The 13,753-nt window shown below is 37.8% G+C and overlaps 2 protein-coding genes and 1 pseudogene across 2 annotated transcripts; 1 reads left to right on the plus strand and 2 right to left on the minus strand.

Annotated features, from left to right (window-relative positions):
• Positions 1 to 461: 461 nt before the first annotated feature.
• On the plus strand, positions 462 to 5,110 carry LOC109208685 (annotated as a pseudogene).
• A 1,140-nt stretch (positions 5,111 to 6,250) lies between these two features.
• Positions 6,251 to 7,479, minus strand: LOC109208682 (5-epi-aristolochene synthase-like; the record flags this gene model as incomplete). The annotated part of the gene is made up of 4 exons (XM_019371823.1): positions 6,251 to 6,261; positions 6,555 to 6,784; positions 6,861 to 7,236; positions 7,329 to 7,479. Coding segments are annotated over 4 exons (768 nt in total), but the record flags the coding sequence as incomplete, so codon positions are not given.
• A 3,585-nt stretch (positions 7,480 to 11,064) lies between these two features.
• On the minus strand, positions 11,065 to 13,414 carry LOC109208683 (5-epi-aristolochene synthase-like). Its single transcript, XM_019371825.1, has 7 exons — positions 13,304 to 13,414; positions 12,912 to 13,178; positions 12,452 to 12,822; positions 12,158 to 12,376; positions 11,863 to 12,001; positions 11,464 to 11,709; positions 11,065 to 11,361 (listed from the first exon to the last, which is right to left on the minus strand). The coding sequence occupies exons 1-7, from the start codon at positions 13,412 to 13,414 to the stop codon at positions 11,065 to 11,067; spliced, it is 1,650 nt and encodes a 549-aa protein (XP_019227370.1).
• Positions 13,415 to 13,753: the final 339 nt, after the last annotated feature.

Below are 13,753 nucleotides of genomic sequence, written 5' to 3' on the forward strand. Positions count from 1 at the left end.
AAAAAGACATCGGTTGCCTCCCAAGAAGCGCCTGATTTAACGTCGCGGCACGACGCAGGTTACCCTTCAATCATTTGGAATGAATAGCAGCCACCACATGGCTGTCATCAAACTTCCCAAGATAATATCAAGCATTTGATTGAGGAATGGCAATGGAAAATGATCCTCGTGGCTCACTTTATATAGCTTCCGGTAATCCATGCAAACCCTCCTCCTGGTAATAGTCCGAGTAGGACTAAGTTCATTGTTGACATTTGTCACCACAGTCCTTCCACCCTTCTTCGGCACACATTGCACCGGAGAAGTCCATGAACTATCGGAGATTGGATACACCATGCCTGCATCTGGCCACTTGATCACTTCTTTCTTCACCACTTCTTGCATTGTTTCATTGAGCCTCCTTTGATGTTCTAGCCACACACAGCTGACCTTTAAATTATATCATTGAACCAAAGAATCCTCCATTTATCTCCCAAAATGGAATTCTTCAGCTTGGTTTCCATATTCCTATTTCTATCTTTCCTCTTTTTGTTAAGGAAATGTAAGAACTCCAATAGCCAAACCAAAAAATTGCCACCAGGTCCCTAGAAAATACCAATACTAGGAAGTATGCTTCATATGGTTGGTGGAGAACCACACCATATCCTTAGAGATTTAGCCAAAAAATATGGACCAATTATGCACCTTCAGTTCGGTGAAATTTCTGCAGTTGTGGTTACTTCTAGGGAGATGGCAAAAGAAGTGCTAAAAACTCATGACGTAGTTTTTGCATCTAGGCCTAAAATTTTGGCCATGGACATTATCTGTTATAACCAGTCTAATATCGCCTTTAGCCCTTATGGCGATCACTGGAGACAAATGCGTAAAATTTGTGTCATGGAACTTCTCAATGTAAAGAATGTTCGGTCGTTCAGTTCGATCAAACGTGATGAAGTCGTTCGTCTCATTGACACTATCCGTTCAGATTCTTCTTCAGGTGAGCTAGTTAATTTTACGCAAAGGATCATTTGGTTCGCGAGCTCCATGACTATAGATCAGTATTTGGGCAAATACTCAAGGGTCAAGATGTATTTGCCAAAAAGATCAGAGAAGTAATAGAGTTAGCAGAAGGCTTTGATGTGGCTGACATCTTCCCTTCATACAAGTTTCTTCATGTTCTCAGTGGAATGAAGCGTAAACTTTTGAATGCCCACCTTAAGGTAGATGCCATTGTTGAGGATGTCATCAACGAGCACAAGAAAAATCTGTCACGACACGAAATTCTCACTGTCGGGACCGTGATGGCGCCTAACATCGCACTCGCTAGGCAAGCCAACGTTAGAGTTCTATTCACCTTTTTCCTTTACATTTTATAAGTTAAAATTTAACAAAAACTAAATCAAACTGAAATAAATGCGGAAGTACATATTTAACCTGTTATCTACATACTATTCACAATACCGAAACTATTACCACCCAGAAACTGGTGTCACAATCCACGAACATACTACAATTTACTACAAATACTGGTCTGGAAGAAACTACATCTGTCTCGAAAGAAAAGAAAATAGGAAAATAGAAACATATGAGGGGACGCCAGGGCCTGCGGACACCAGCAGGACTACCTTGTGTCTCTTAGACGAAGTATCTGCAACCGACCTCTCGATCAGCCACTACCAGCTCCGAAATCTGCACAGAAAGTGCAGATTGCGGTATCAGTACAACTGACCCATGTACTGGTAAGTGCTGAGCCTAACCTCGATGAGGTAGTGACGAGGCTACGGCGGGGCATTTATAATATGACCTGCATACAGTATATAATAATGCAAAAGGAAGTGTGGAACGAAATGGAACGGTAACTTGCAGCAAAAGTAAATACGAAACTCAATTATCTTGCCAGTACTCAGCTATAACCAATCCTTAAGAGAGTTACAATGTTACAGAAACAAATCACAGCAGGAGAAGAATACATAAACAACAAAATGATGCGGTGCGCATCCCGATCCCACTAGATAATCAGTAACAATATGAACATTCACCCTTATTATTCCTGTTGCGGCGTGCAACCCGATCCCACCAGTCCACCCTTGTTACTCCTCAATATATCACCCTTATTCCTCCTGTTGCTGCGTGCAACCCGATCCCACCAATCCACTCTTATTACTCTTGTTGCGGCGCGCAACCCGTTCCCATCAGACAATCACATTTCACCCTTATCCTCCTCAATATATCACCCATATTGCTCCTGTTGCGGCGTGCAACCCGATCCCACCATATCAGTACCAATCACACAACAAGAACAAGTATTTCACAATTCAGCTCAAACCCCCCCCCCCCCCCCCCAATATTTATGCCTCAAATCAAAACAAATAGAAGGCTATACACTTATGAAACTTCAATCAATTACTACTACACATTGAGACCAACCAAAATATACCATGATACATCATGAACCAACTTAAACCAATAATGTAACACAATGAAACTACGGAACAGTTACTACCTTCAATAAAGAAAACAAGATCTAACAAGAAGCAATTAAACATGGAAGAACCAATAAGCATGTAGCAGTTAAGACAGTAAAACAATATAATAGGAATGGGGAAGGGAACAGGCGAAACAGAAAATTTTGGCGGCACATAGGTACTTGTCACCTCACCTATACGCCACACACATGGATTTTCACATAGCAATTAAGTCGGGGATTTCTAATCCCTCAAGTCAAAGTTAGACACAACACTTACCTCAATCCAACGACCAACTCAAAGCTCAATTACCGCTTTTACTCTAAATTCCACCTCCAATCCACTCGTATCTAGTCATAATTAACTTAATAACATCAATTATCATTAAAGAAATCAATTTCAATACATAATTATGAGTTTCCCAACATTTTCCCCAAAAAGTCAAAAACCGACCCGGGCCCGCTTGGTCAAAACTCGAAATTTGGACCAAAACTTGATTACCCATTCATCCCCAAGACCGGATATACAATTGGTTTTGGAATCTAACCTCAATTTGAGGTCTAAATCCCCAAATTTCGAAATTCCTAAGTTCTACCCGAAAATACCCAATTCCACCATGAAAAATCCTAGATTCTAGGATGAAATTTTGTAAAAAGAAGTAAAATATTTAAAGAAGTGAGTTAAGAATCATTTACCTATGATTTGGGGAAGAAATAGCCTTTGGAAAATAGCCCCTTAAGGTTTAGGTTTTGAAAAATGGGAGAATGAACGAAAAATCCCGTCTAAGTCTAAACTTATCAGCTGCAGATGTCGCATTTGCGACCTGAGCTTCGCAAGAGAAAAGTATCACAAATGCAAACTCCTCGCATTTCTGCTGCCATCGCAAATGCAAAGTCCCAGTCGCAAATGCGAACCTGGACTTCCGCAAATGCAGCCTATTCTTCGCAAATGCAATCTACCCAGTCCCCTCCCCTGCTTTGCAAATGCGAACAATATTCGCAAATGCGAGGCTCGTATTTGCGAGCCAGAGCTCGCAATTGCGAAGTCTGCAGACCTAAAGCATACCAGCAATTTTTTCTATGTTTCATATCACCTGTAGCCTATCCGAAACTCACTCGAGCCTTCGGGGCTCCAAAACAAACATGCACACAAGTCTTAAAACATCATACGAACTTGCTCGCTCGATCAAATCGCCAAATAACACCTAAAACCATAAATTTAACACTAAATTGCATGACATTTTCAAGAAAGTTTCAAAACTTCTATTTTCTCAATCAAAGGTCCGAATCACGTCAAATCAGTTCCGTTTCTCACCAAATTTTACAGACATGACTTAATATTATATTAAATCTATACCGAGCTTCGAAACCAAAATACTGGCCCGATACCAACGAGATCAAACATTAATCAATTTCCTTAAATCATTAGATTTTCAGTCTTACAATTTTCATCAAAAATTCGTTACTCGGGCTTGGGACCTCCGAATCCGATTCCAGGCATACGCCCAGGTCCCATATTTTACTACCGACCCACCAGGACCGTCAAAATACAGGTCCAGGTCTGTTTACCCAAAACGTTGATCGAAGTAAAAAAAAATCAACTTTTTAGGCCAGAACTTATTATTTCATCAATTTTTCACATAAGAGCTTTCCGGATACACGCTCGGACTGTGCACGCAAATTGAGGAGGAATAAAATAAGGTTTTGAAGACCTCAAAACACGGAATCGTATTCTAAAATACAAGATGACCCTTTGGGTCATCACAAAATCTTGCAACTGGGAAAACTAATGGAGCATTAAGAGGTGAAGATTTAATTGATGTCCTACTAAGACTTATGAATGATACTAGTCTTCAATTTCCCATTACCAAACGACCATATTAAAGCTGTTATTGTTGTAAGAACTATTGATTACTACAATCATATGCTTTTTCTTACTCCCATACCTATTGCCATAGCTAAAAGATTTTTAATTCTATACCAAAAATGAGAATTTCTTATTAGAAAAATAAATAATGCTGTAAACTTGGTCACTATTAATTTGCAGGACATGTTTGCTGTCGGAACAGAAACTTCATCAACAACAACTGTATGGGCTATGGCCGAAATGATGAAGAATCCAAATGTATTCACAAAAGCTCAAGTAGAAGTGAGAGAAGCCTTTAAAGACAAAGTAACATTTGATGAAAATGATGTGGATGAGCTTAAATACTTAAAGTTAGTTACTAAAGAAATTTTGAGACTTCATCCACCATCTCCACTTTTGGTTCCAAGGGAATGCAGGGAAGATACAGATATAAACAGCTACATTATTCCAGCGAAGAACAAAGTAATGGTTATTGTTTGGGCATTGGGAAGAGATCCAAAATATTGGGATGATGCAGAAAGCTTTAAGCCAGAGAGATTTGAGCAATGTTTTGTGGATTTTTTTGTAATAATTTTGAATTTCTTCCTTTTGGTGGTGGACGGAGAATTTGTCCTGAAATGTCATTTGGTTTAGCTAACCTTTACTTGCCATTGGCTCAATTGCTGTATCACTTCGACTGGAAACTCCCAACCGGAATGAAACCAAGTGACTTGGACTTGACTGAATTAGATGGAATAACTATTGCTAGAAAGGGTGACCTTTACCTTAAAGCCATTCCTTATCAACCTTCTCGTGAGTAATTTAATAGCATCAGGTTTTTAGTTCCATTGTCAACCTCAATATTGTATACTCTTTCTGATGTTTCAGGTTTTACCGACTTGTAATAAATGTAGTTTTTATAACATGTATCACATCCCATGTATATGAAAGACGCATTAATTAATTAAATAATTAATTCTGCCATTATATTATGCACTACGAGAAAGTTAAGATACGACGGCATTTTTTAAATGTCGTTTTAATTAAGTCACATAAATATCACAAAATGAATTGCCGATATTTATTTGACACTTAAATCAAATGTCGTAAATTTCAGTGTCAAGAACCGACATTTATAATAAGGTTGCTAAATAAACTATGACAGTTATTTACGACTCTTATCCAATGTCACCAATTTTGAGTTATAGCTCATTCTAGGTGCGACATATAAGAAAATGTCGGCAAATCATACCCATGCTTGCGACACATACTTAGAAATGTCGGGAAATTATCTCTAATTAATCCATTTTTTTCTTCCTTTTAGATGCTAAAAATTTAATACCACCACCATTCATATAACTTTGATACCACAAGTCATACACCAAAAAAGAATTTTGTATTAATAACAAAAGAGTAACTTACATACTTTAATTTTTAAAATCACAGAACACTATTAAATTATGGTTCTCAAACAATACAATTTATTCCTGATGCAACTTTAGAACAAGCTAAGAATACTAATAAACTCCAATGCTGTGATGACCCGATAGGTCATCCAGAGTTTTAAACCTAAATTCCGTGTTTCGAAACCTCAAATACCTCATTTATCCTTTCTCAATTTGCGTGTGCAGTCCAGGTCTTTTTCCGGAAGACTTTTGTGTTAAAAATTGATAAAGTATGAAAATTTGCCTTTAAAATCCATTTGAGTTGACTTTGGTCACCGTTTTGAGCAAATGAATCCGAATTCATGTTTTGACGGTCTCTTTGGGTCCATATTGTAATTTGGGACTTGGGCGTATTCCCGGAATCGAATTCGGAGGTTCATAGCTCGAGTTATCTCTTTTTGTCGAAATTTTGAAGTTTAAAGGCTTAATGAATCTAAAGGTTTGATCAATATTTGACTTTGTTGATACTGGATCCGCATTTTGGTTTCGAGACTCGGTATTGGTTCATTACTATATTTATGACTTGCCTGTCAAATTTGGTGAGAAACGGAGTTGGCTTGACGTGATTCAGATGTCCGGTTGTTAAAATAGAAGTTCTAAAGTTTTCTTGAAAATTTCTTTTGATTTGGTGTTCGATTCATAGTTCTAGGTGTTATTTTGGCGATTTGATCGAGAAATCAAATTTGTATGATATTTTTGGACTCGTGTGCATGTTTGGTTTAGAGCCCCAAGGGCTCGTGTGAGTTTTGGATAGGCCACAGAGTGAGTTTGGACTTAAAAACAATGCTGGTGGGCATTGGTTCTGGTGCAGGTCTCTGACCTCGCAATTGNCTTTGTATGGCATCTGTGTATGCCTCAAGTTCTTTAACTGTACCATAAGCATCAAAGGTGTCATCCACAATCGAAATCATTGATATGGTTTTAACAAGCATGACGCGAGCTTGAGAGTATTGAGGCTCAAAATAAACTCCTAATGCCCAAAAGTAGCATTCAACTACTCGATCTCTAGCATATGGAAGTGTTGTTACGAAATCCAAATCTTTCCACCACCTGCAGCATAACAAATCAACATAGGTACCTGATATATGGTCAATCAAAAAGGGTTCATCGTTTTAATTTATCGCACCTTGATACTTCAGCAAGTTCTTGTTTGTGCAACATCTGGAGCAAGTTGAAATCCAATTTGGCAAATCGAAGTAGCACATCATTTTTTGATTGTTCCTTCTCGTAGATTGATGAGATGAAGAATCGGGTCTCGACTCTAGGTACGCCCTTGTGCAAACATTGCTCAAGGGCATGTGTCACTTGCTCCCTAAGTGGAGATTTCAAATGTAGAGCTGCAGATTCAAGATGGATAGTGGAGAAAGCAAGTGCGTCTTCTAAGATATCGTCAACATGAGTCTTTACATGTGAAGCTTCATACAAGTTCAACAATCCTAAGACATCACTAGCAAGAGACTCCTTGAATTTGCCATTTTCATCTTGGAATTTGCTGAATGTTTCTGGTTTTCAAGAAAGAATCCACAATATTAACCTTCCGGCAAATGGATAATAAACTTAACAACTCTAAATGCGTGTTTCATGATGAACTTACGAGGAGAGATGTTGAAACCATGTTGTCTGAGCAATCGAAATTGAAGTGCAGAAGTGCACAAATCGTCGCAGTTTGAGTTTTGGTTATAAATTTGATCCAAAATCTCATCAATTTCTTTCTCAAAGTGGTAGGAGATGCCAAGGCGTTCAATAATGNGTTATTTTGGCGATTTGATCGAGAAATCAAATTTGTATGATATTTTTGGACTCGTGTGCATGTTTGGTTTAGAGCCCCAAGGGCTCGTGTGAGTTTTGGATAGGCCACAGAGTGAGTTTGGACTTAAAAACAATGCTGGTGGGCATTGGTTCTGGTGCAGGTCTCTGACCTCGCAATTGCGAGGTCAGTATTCGCAATTGCGAAGAACCCCCAATTTCCTGCTTGGGTCGCAATTGCGAAGAAAATCTTCGCATTTGCGAAGAGGGGTGGGTCAGCCAAGGTTCGCATTTGCATCAAAGGGGTCGCAAATGCGGAGGACCACAGTTCGCATTTGCGAACAAATCATCGCAAATGCGATGATAGCAGAGATGGGGGACTTTCGCAATTGCGAAGGGTTTCTCGCATTTGCGGGGTACGCAATTGCGAACCCGGGTCGCAATTGCGACATCTGCGCCTTGTCAAAAGCTGAGTTACACGTGATTTCTCTCATTCTTTAAACTTTTCAAACTTAGATACCCTAGAGGCAATTTTTCCAAGAGCCCTTCTTCCCCAATTCATTGGTAAGTGATTCTAACCTATATTCTTTCAATCTTCCATTGCATTTCATAAGATTTCAACCTAAAATCTAGGATTTTCATGGTGGAAACTGGGGGTTTGGGAATAATTAGGGGTCTTTGTCAAATTGGAATTTAGACCTCAAATTGAGGTCGGATTTCAAAACAAATCACATAACCGGGCTCGGAGGTGAATGGGTAATCGAGTTTTGGCCCGAATTTCGGGTTTGGACCAAGCGGGCCTGGGAGTTAACTTTTGTTGACTTTTTCAATCCTAAATTGAATCTTTTACGTTCGTGGGTAGTTCATAAGGCTTATGTTGAACCATTTGGTTGATAATTTGCTAGATTCTGTTGGTTCGGAGGCTTGTTTGAAAGGCAAAGCCGTGGTTGAGCTTTGAGTTGGTCTTTGGAGCGAGGTAAGTGTCGTGGTTAACCTTGACTTGAGGGATTAGGACTTGTTTGCTTATTTGTTACTTGTTTAAATGTTGGATACAATGTATATGTGAGGTGACGAGTACTTATGCGTTGTTGTTGGGTTAAAGCATGCGGGAGGGACTTGTTTCTTGTAATTTATTATTTTCTTTGATCATGATATCTATGCTTAGACTATTTAATTACTAAATTGATCGTTCTTTCCACATTTATGGGCTATCTGTGGTAAATGAGTATTGTTTATGAAGTTGAAGTTGGTGTTGTGGAACGATTGTTGACGTATGGTTTTTCCTTGTTTATTCTATCTCCCTATTATCATATGTTCATTGTTATATGGTAAGGGAGAGTGCTAATGCCCGAAGGGTGATGTCGTGCCGTATTTGAGTGTTAATGCACGAAGGATGATGTCGTGCCGTATTTGAGTGTTAATGCATAAAGGGTGATGCCGTGCCGTATTTGAGAGTTAATGCACGAAGGGTGATGCCGTGCCATAGCTATTGTTTCATGATAAAAATGAGAGTAAAAGCACGATGATGCCGTGCCGTTGTTATTGTTTTATAGTGAGGTTGAGAGTAAAAGCACGAAGGGTGATGCCATACCGTTGTTATTGTTTTATAGTAAGGTTGAGAGTAAAAGCACGAAGGGTGATGCCGTGCAGTTTTATTCATTATGTTTATTCGTTTTACCTGTTGAAGTCTTATTGACTGTTTCTTGTTATCATTCCTTGTTGTAGTTACTGTATTTTTTGCACCCCTTCGTATGTCCCTTCCCAATTGTACATGTTTTAGCCTTATTTGTTGTTATGTTGTACGTATATTGTTATCTGTACAAACTTATTTACGTGGGTGTCCTGTCATAGCCTCTTCACTACCTCGTCGAGGTTAGGCTCTATACTTACGAAGTATATTGTAGATCTGCTGTGTAATTAGTAAGAGAACAAAAAGAGATAAACACTGGTGAGGCATTGTATCAAGAAAAGAAAAGAGACATAGAGATTAAGTTGTTGGTGTAAAGCTACATCATCCATTCTGTACTCAAGGAATATCTGTTAGTATACTGTATTTGTAAAATAATTCTGGAAATATAAATGAACATAAACAGAAATGAACAACGAAATAACAGAAAACCAATTCGAGCCCACTGAAATCACAGTGTTTCCTTAAGGAATTTAATCTCCTCCTAGTACCCAAGGTTATGGATTATTTCCTCTCAGGATAGAACGAATCACACACTGGTGTAGTGGTACTTCAAACCCTAGTGTTTCAGCGAACACAAAGTTCGGTAGCAAATCACACTTACTGTTGCTTTGTTTGATGCTAAAAGTATGCAGAAGAAGGAGAAGAAACTCAAAAAATTATAGTGAAATTCTGAGCAGAAAAGTGTTGTATTTATAGCCAAAGTTGGGCTGAAATCTGAAGAGGTGCAACTCTTCAGAATGGCTGTTTATGCAAAACGGCCACAACATAAATGCCATTACATAAATGGCCATTTACTCAACAATAAAGAGGGAAAATTGAAGAGGGTAATTAATTTTCTGTTACCAAAATAGAAAAACGGATTGGATTTAATATTAATATTTAATATTAATATTCTGTTATTAAAACAAATATTTAATAATATTTCTATTAATATTTTATTATTAACAAATAAATTTGGTCCGAAAAGTTAATCAATCAATCGAAGCCGGAGCCGGAGCCGAGCCGAGCGACGGCGACGACGACGACGACGACGAGGCTTGCCTTCTTCTCAACTCTTTAAGAGCTAGAAGAAGAGCAATTGCTTATATACCCATACAAAACCTCTTCCTCTTCCAGTATGGGACAATGTCCATTTACCAGGGGGGAAACTTAAAATTTCACTCAAAAATTTCATTTCCCTCCATTTTCCATTCACCCTCTTTTAAGTATTTAATATATTAATTAAATACATAAAAAAAATCCAACAATATCGATCCCTGAAAGAGAACACCCTTGCAATCATTATGTAGCTATCATTATAATATGCATTGCAAGCTTGTATTAACCTTCTCTGGTGGCTCAATTCAGGTGGCTGATATCTCCATAACAAATTCTTGGCTTAGATTTCCAAGTCAGTGCATATCTTAAACCAAGAGAAGCTCTTAAAATCACACATATCATCCCGTATGATTACCTTGATCTTTTCCAGCTTCATTTTTGGCAAAATTTGACTCTTTAAACACTTCATTTAGTCCAAGTAGGTGCTTCTACTCTCAGGGTACCTTAATGAAGTCATTAAGATATAAATTAGACCAAAATAATATTCAACACTTGCAGGGCTTTACATCTTGTTTGGCAGTTGTGCTCGTCAAATTAATATCCCGATATTGAATTCTTTTCTGGGGACAATGGGTAGAATATATTCAAGTTAATATGTGCGAAAAAAACTGAAATAAAAAACAAAATGTACCGGTAGTATTATTTCTTACAAGGATATTAAGGAACCCGATGGGAAGTGCATCGCTCCATTGCAAAAGGCAGTTGCTTGGCAACTTTATACAGCATGATAAAATTAAATAAATAGATTTAATTCTTTCAACAAAGGTGAATGAAGTCGACCAGCAACAAATGCGGTCTAAACTTCAATAGAATCCACAAGTAGGGCAATAATGTGTGGTTTTAGGACTTTCTCCGGATGAGTGTATCCATCTAGATTGTGTATATATGTAACCTCAACAATACGTGCAAGATTGAGAATACGAGATAAAAACTCTGTAGAGACAGGAGTGGGCCTAAGAAGTCCTTCATTAAGATCCTTCCATGCCGCCTCAGCCATTTCTTGAAATTTGGTCATTGCCTCTTCTGTTGATATGCCATAATCTCTCATGCAACACTCAATTCCTGTTGTAATTTGTCCCCTACTTTTCTCAACCTGGAAAGTTAGATAGATTACGGGTTAGCTTTTATATTTTTGCAATACTTTATTTGTCCAAATTACATATAATTATATAAGTTTGTGAGATACAACTCATACCTCGTATGTGGCTGTGTCGTCAATAACTCGGCATATTATCACACTAGCTTCAAGAATTTTAGGATTCTTTGACAGCCACTCAAAATCCTGCTCCGTATCAGACTTCATGCCCAAATACGATGTTGTCGCGAGATAGTAATATGTAGTAGTTGCTAGTGCATTGCTTAGGTATTCAGAAACGGGTGGCTTATATCCTTCAATAAACCATGTCGACTCGACATTATAATTTCTTACTACTTCTTTCATCTGTGATTACAAAATATATATGTTTAAGTGTTAGATAATTTTGATTGAATTGTATAAGTTTAAGATCACTAAAAGACGTACAGAAGGTAAAACAAAAACGAGAAACGGAATAAGGAAAAAACATATTTCAATAGTTAAGTTGCTCAAACATACTCTTTCTATTGCATGGCAGACAATATGAGATCTTCCAGCACTAGACAATTCCTTTTCATAATCCTCGTAAAGATCTAGAATAGCTTTATAACTGATTTTCATGTAATCAGGAAGGCGATCAATTTCGTTGATATCCCATCTGCAGGATGAAAAATTAAGGTGAATTCATACATTTTGAAAGATGCATTTTGAAAGAGCACAACTATAATGAGTAGAAGTTCATCTTAATCTTTTCACGATGACATTTACGTACTATCAAGGAATATCTGAATAAGTGAATTGATGAAGTTCATACCTTTGTATGGCATCTGTGTATGCCTCAAGTTCTTTAACTGTACCATAAGCATCAAAGGTGTCATCCACAATCGAAATCATTGATATGGTTTTAACAAGCATGACGCGAGCTTGAGAGTATTGAGGCTCAAAATAAACTCCTAATGCCCAAAAGTAGCATTCAACTACTCGATCTCTAGCATATGGAAGTGTTGTTACGAAATCCAAATCTTTCCACCACCTGCAGCATAACAAATCAACATAGGTACCTGATATATGGTCAATCAAAAAGGGTTCATCGTTTAATTTATCGCACCTTGATACTTCAGCAAGTTCTTGTTTGTGCAACATCTGGAGCAAGTTGAAATCCAATTTGGCAAATCGAAGTAGCACATCATTTTTTGATTGTTCCTTCTCGTAGATTGATGAGATGAAGAATCGGGTCTCGACTCTAGGTACGCCCTTGTGCAAACATTGCTCAAGGGCATGTGTCACTTGCTCCCTAAGTGGAGATTTCAAATGTAGAGCTGCAGATTCAAGATGGATAGTGGAGAAAGCAAGTGCGTCTTCTAAGATATCGTCAACATGAGTCTTTACATGTGAAGCTTCATACAAGTTCAACAATCCTAAGACATCACTAGCAAGAGACTCCTTGAATTTGCCATTTTCATCTTGGAATTTGCTGAATGTTTCTGGTTTTCAAGAAAGAATCCACAATATTAACCTTCCGGCAAATGGATAATAAACTTAACAACTCTAAATGCGTGTTTCATGATGAACTTACGAGGAGAGATGTTGAAACCATGTTGTCTGAGCAATCGAAATTGAAGTGCAGAAGTGCACAAATCGTCGCAGTTTGAGTTTTGGTTATAAATTTGATCCAAAATCTCATCAATTTCTTTCTCAAAGTGGTAGGAGATGCCAAGGCGTTCAATAATGTCAATGAAATTCAATGTATCAGCCAATTTCATTCCAGTTGCTAACAGCATATTCCTCGTTTGTTCCTTCAATGATTCAATCTCTTGAGCATACTTTTCAGCAACCTATTTATAATGTATTTAAAAAATGAAAACTGAAATTAGAAAAGCTAATGTTGTTCAATAAACATAAAGAAGAAACTAACCATGTTTGCAAGAAGAAACTACAAATGAAGAATACTACAAATTACCTGATTTTCAATGGAGAATGAAAGGAACTGATCACCCCAGAGACTAGGGGAGAAGTCGGCGACAGGACGAACAATCTCTTCTTCATAATTGCCAACTACAGCTGAGGCCATTGCTATAAAATTTATACTTTTAGTACCACAAAGAATTTTGGTTCTTAGTTCTCTGAGGAAGAAAGAAGGTAGACTGATGAGTCAAATGGAAGAGAAGGCATAAGTATTTATAATGCTTTCTTATTTCTTCATTTCAGTTGCCTTGCCTGACCAATCATCATCAGCCTTTTGATTTCTTCCTTGGCGTCTCAACTAATAGGAGTAGTATTTCTTACGGAAAAAATATTTGTATTGTGGGACATCATACGTCTCGAAAATAATGTTTACTTTCCTAGTAACTACTTTTTATTATAAACGTCAAATATCCATTATAAGTGATCCCAATCTATTTCTAATCAT

Source organism: Nicotiana attenuata, unplaced genomic scaffold (genome assembly GCF_001879085.1).
Source record: "Nicotiana attenuata strain UT unplaced genomic scaffold, NIATTr2, whole genome shotgun sequence".
NCBI classification, from domain to species: domain Eukaryota; kingdom Viridiplantae; phylum Streptophyta; class Magnoliopsida; order Solanales; family Solanaceae; genus Nicotiana; species Nicotiana attenuata.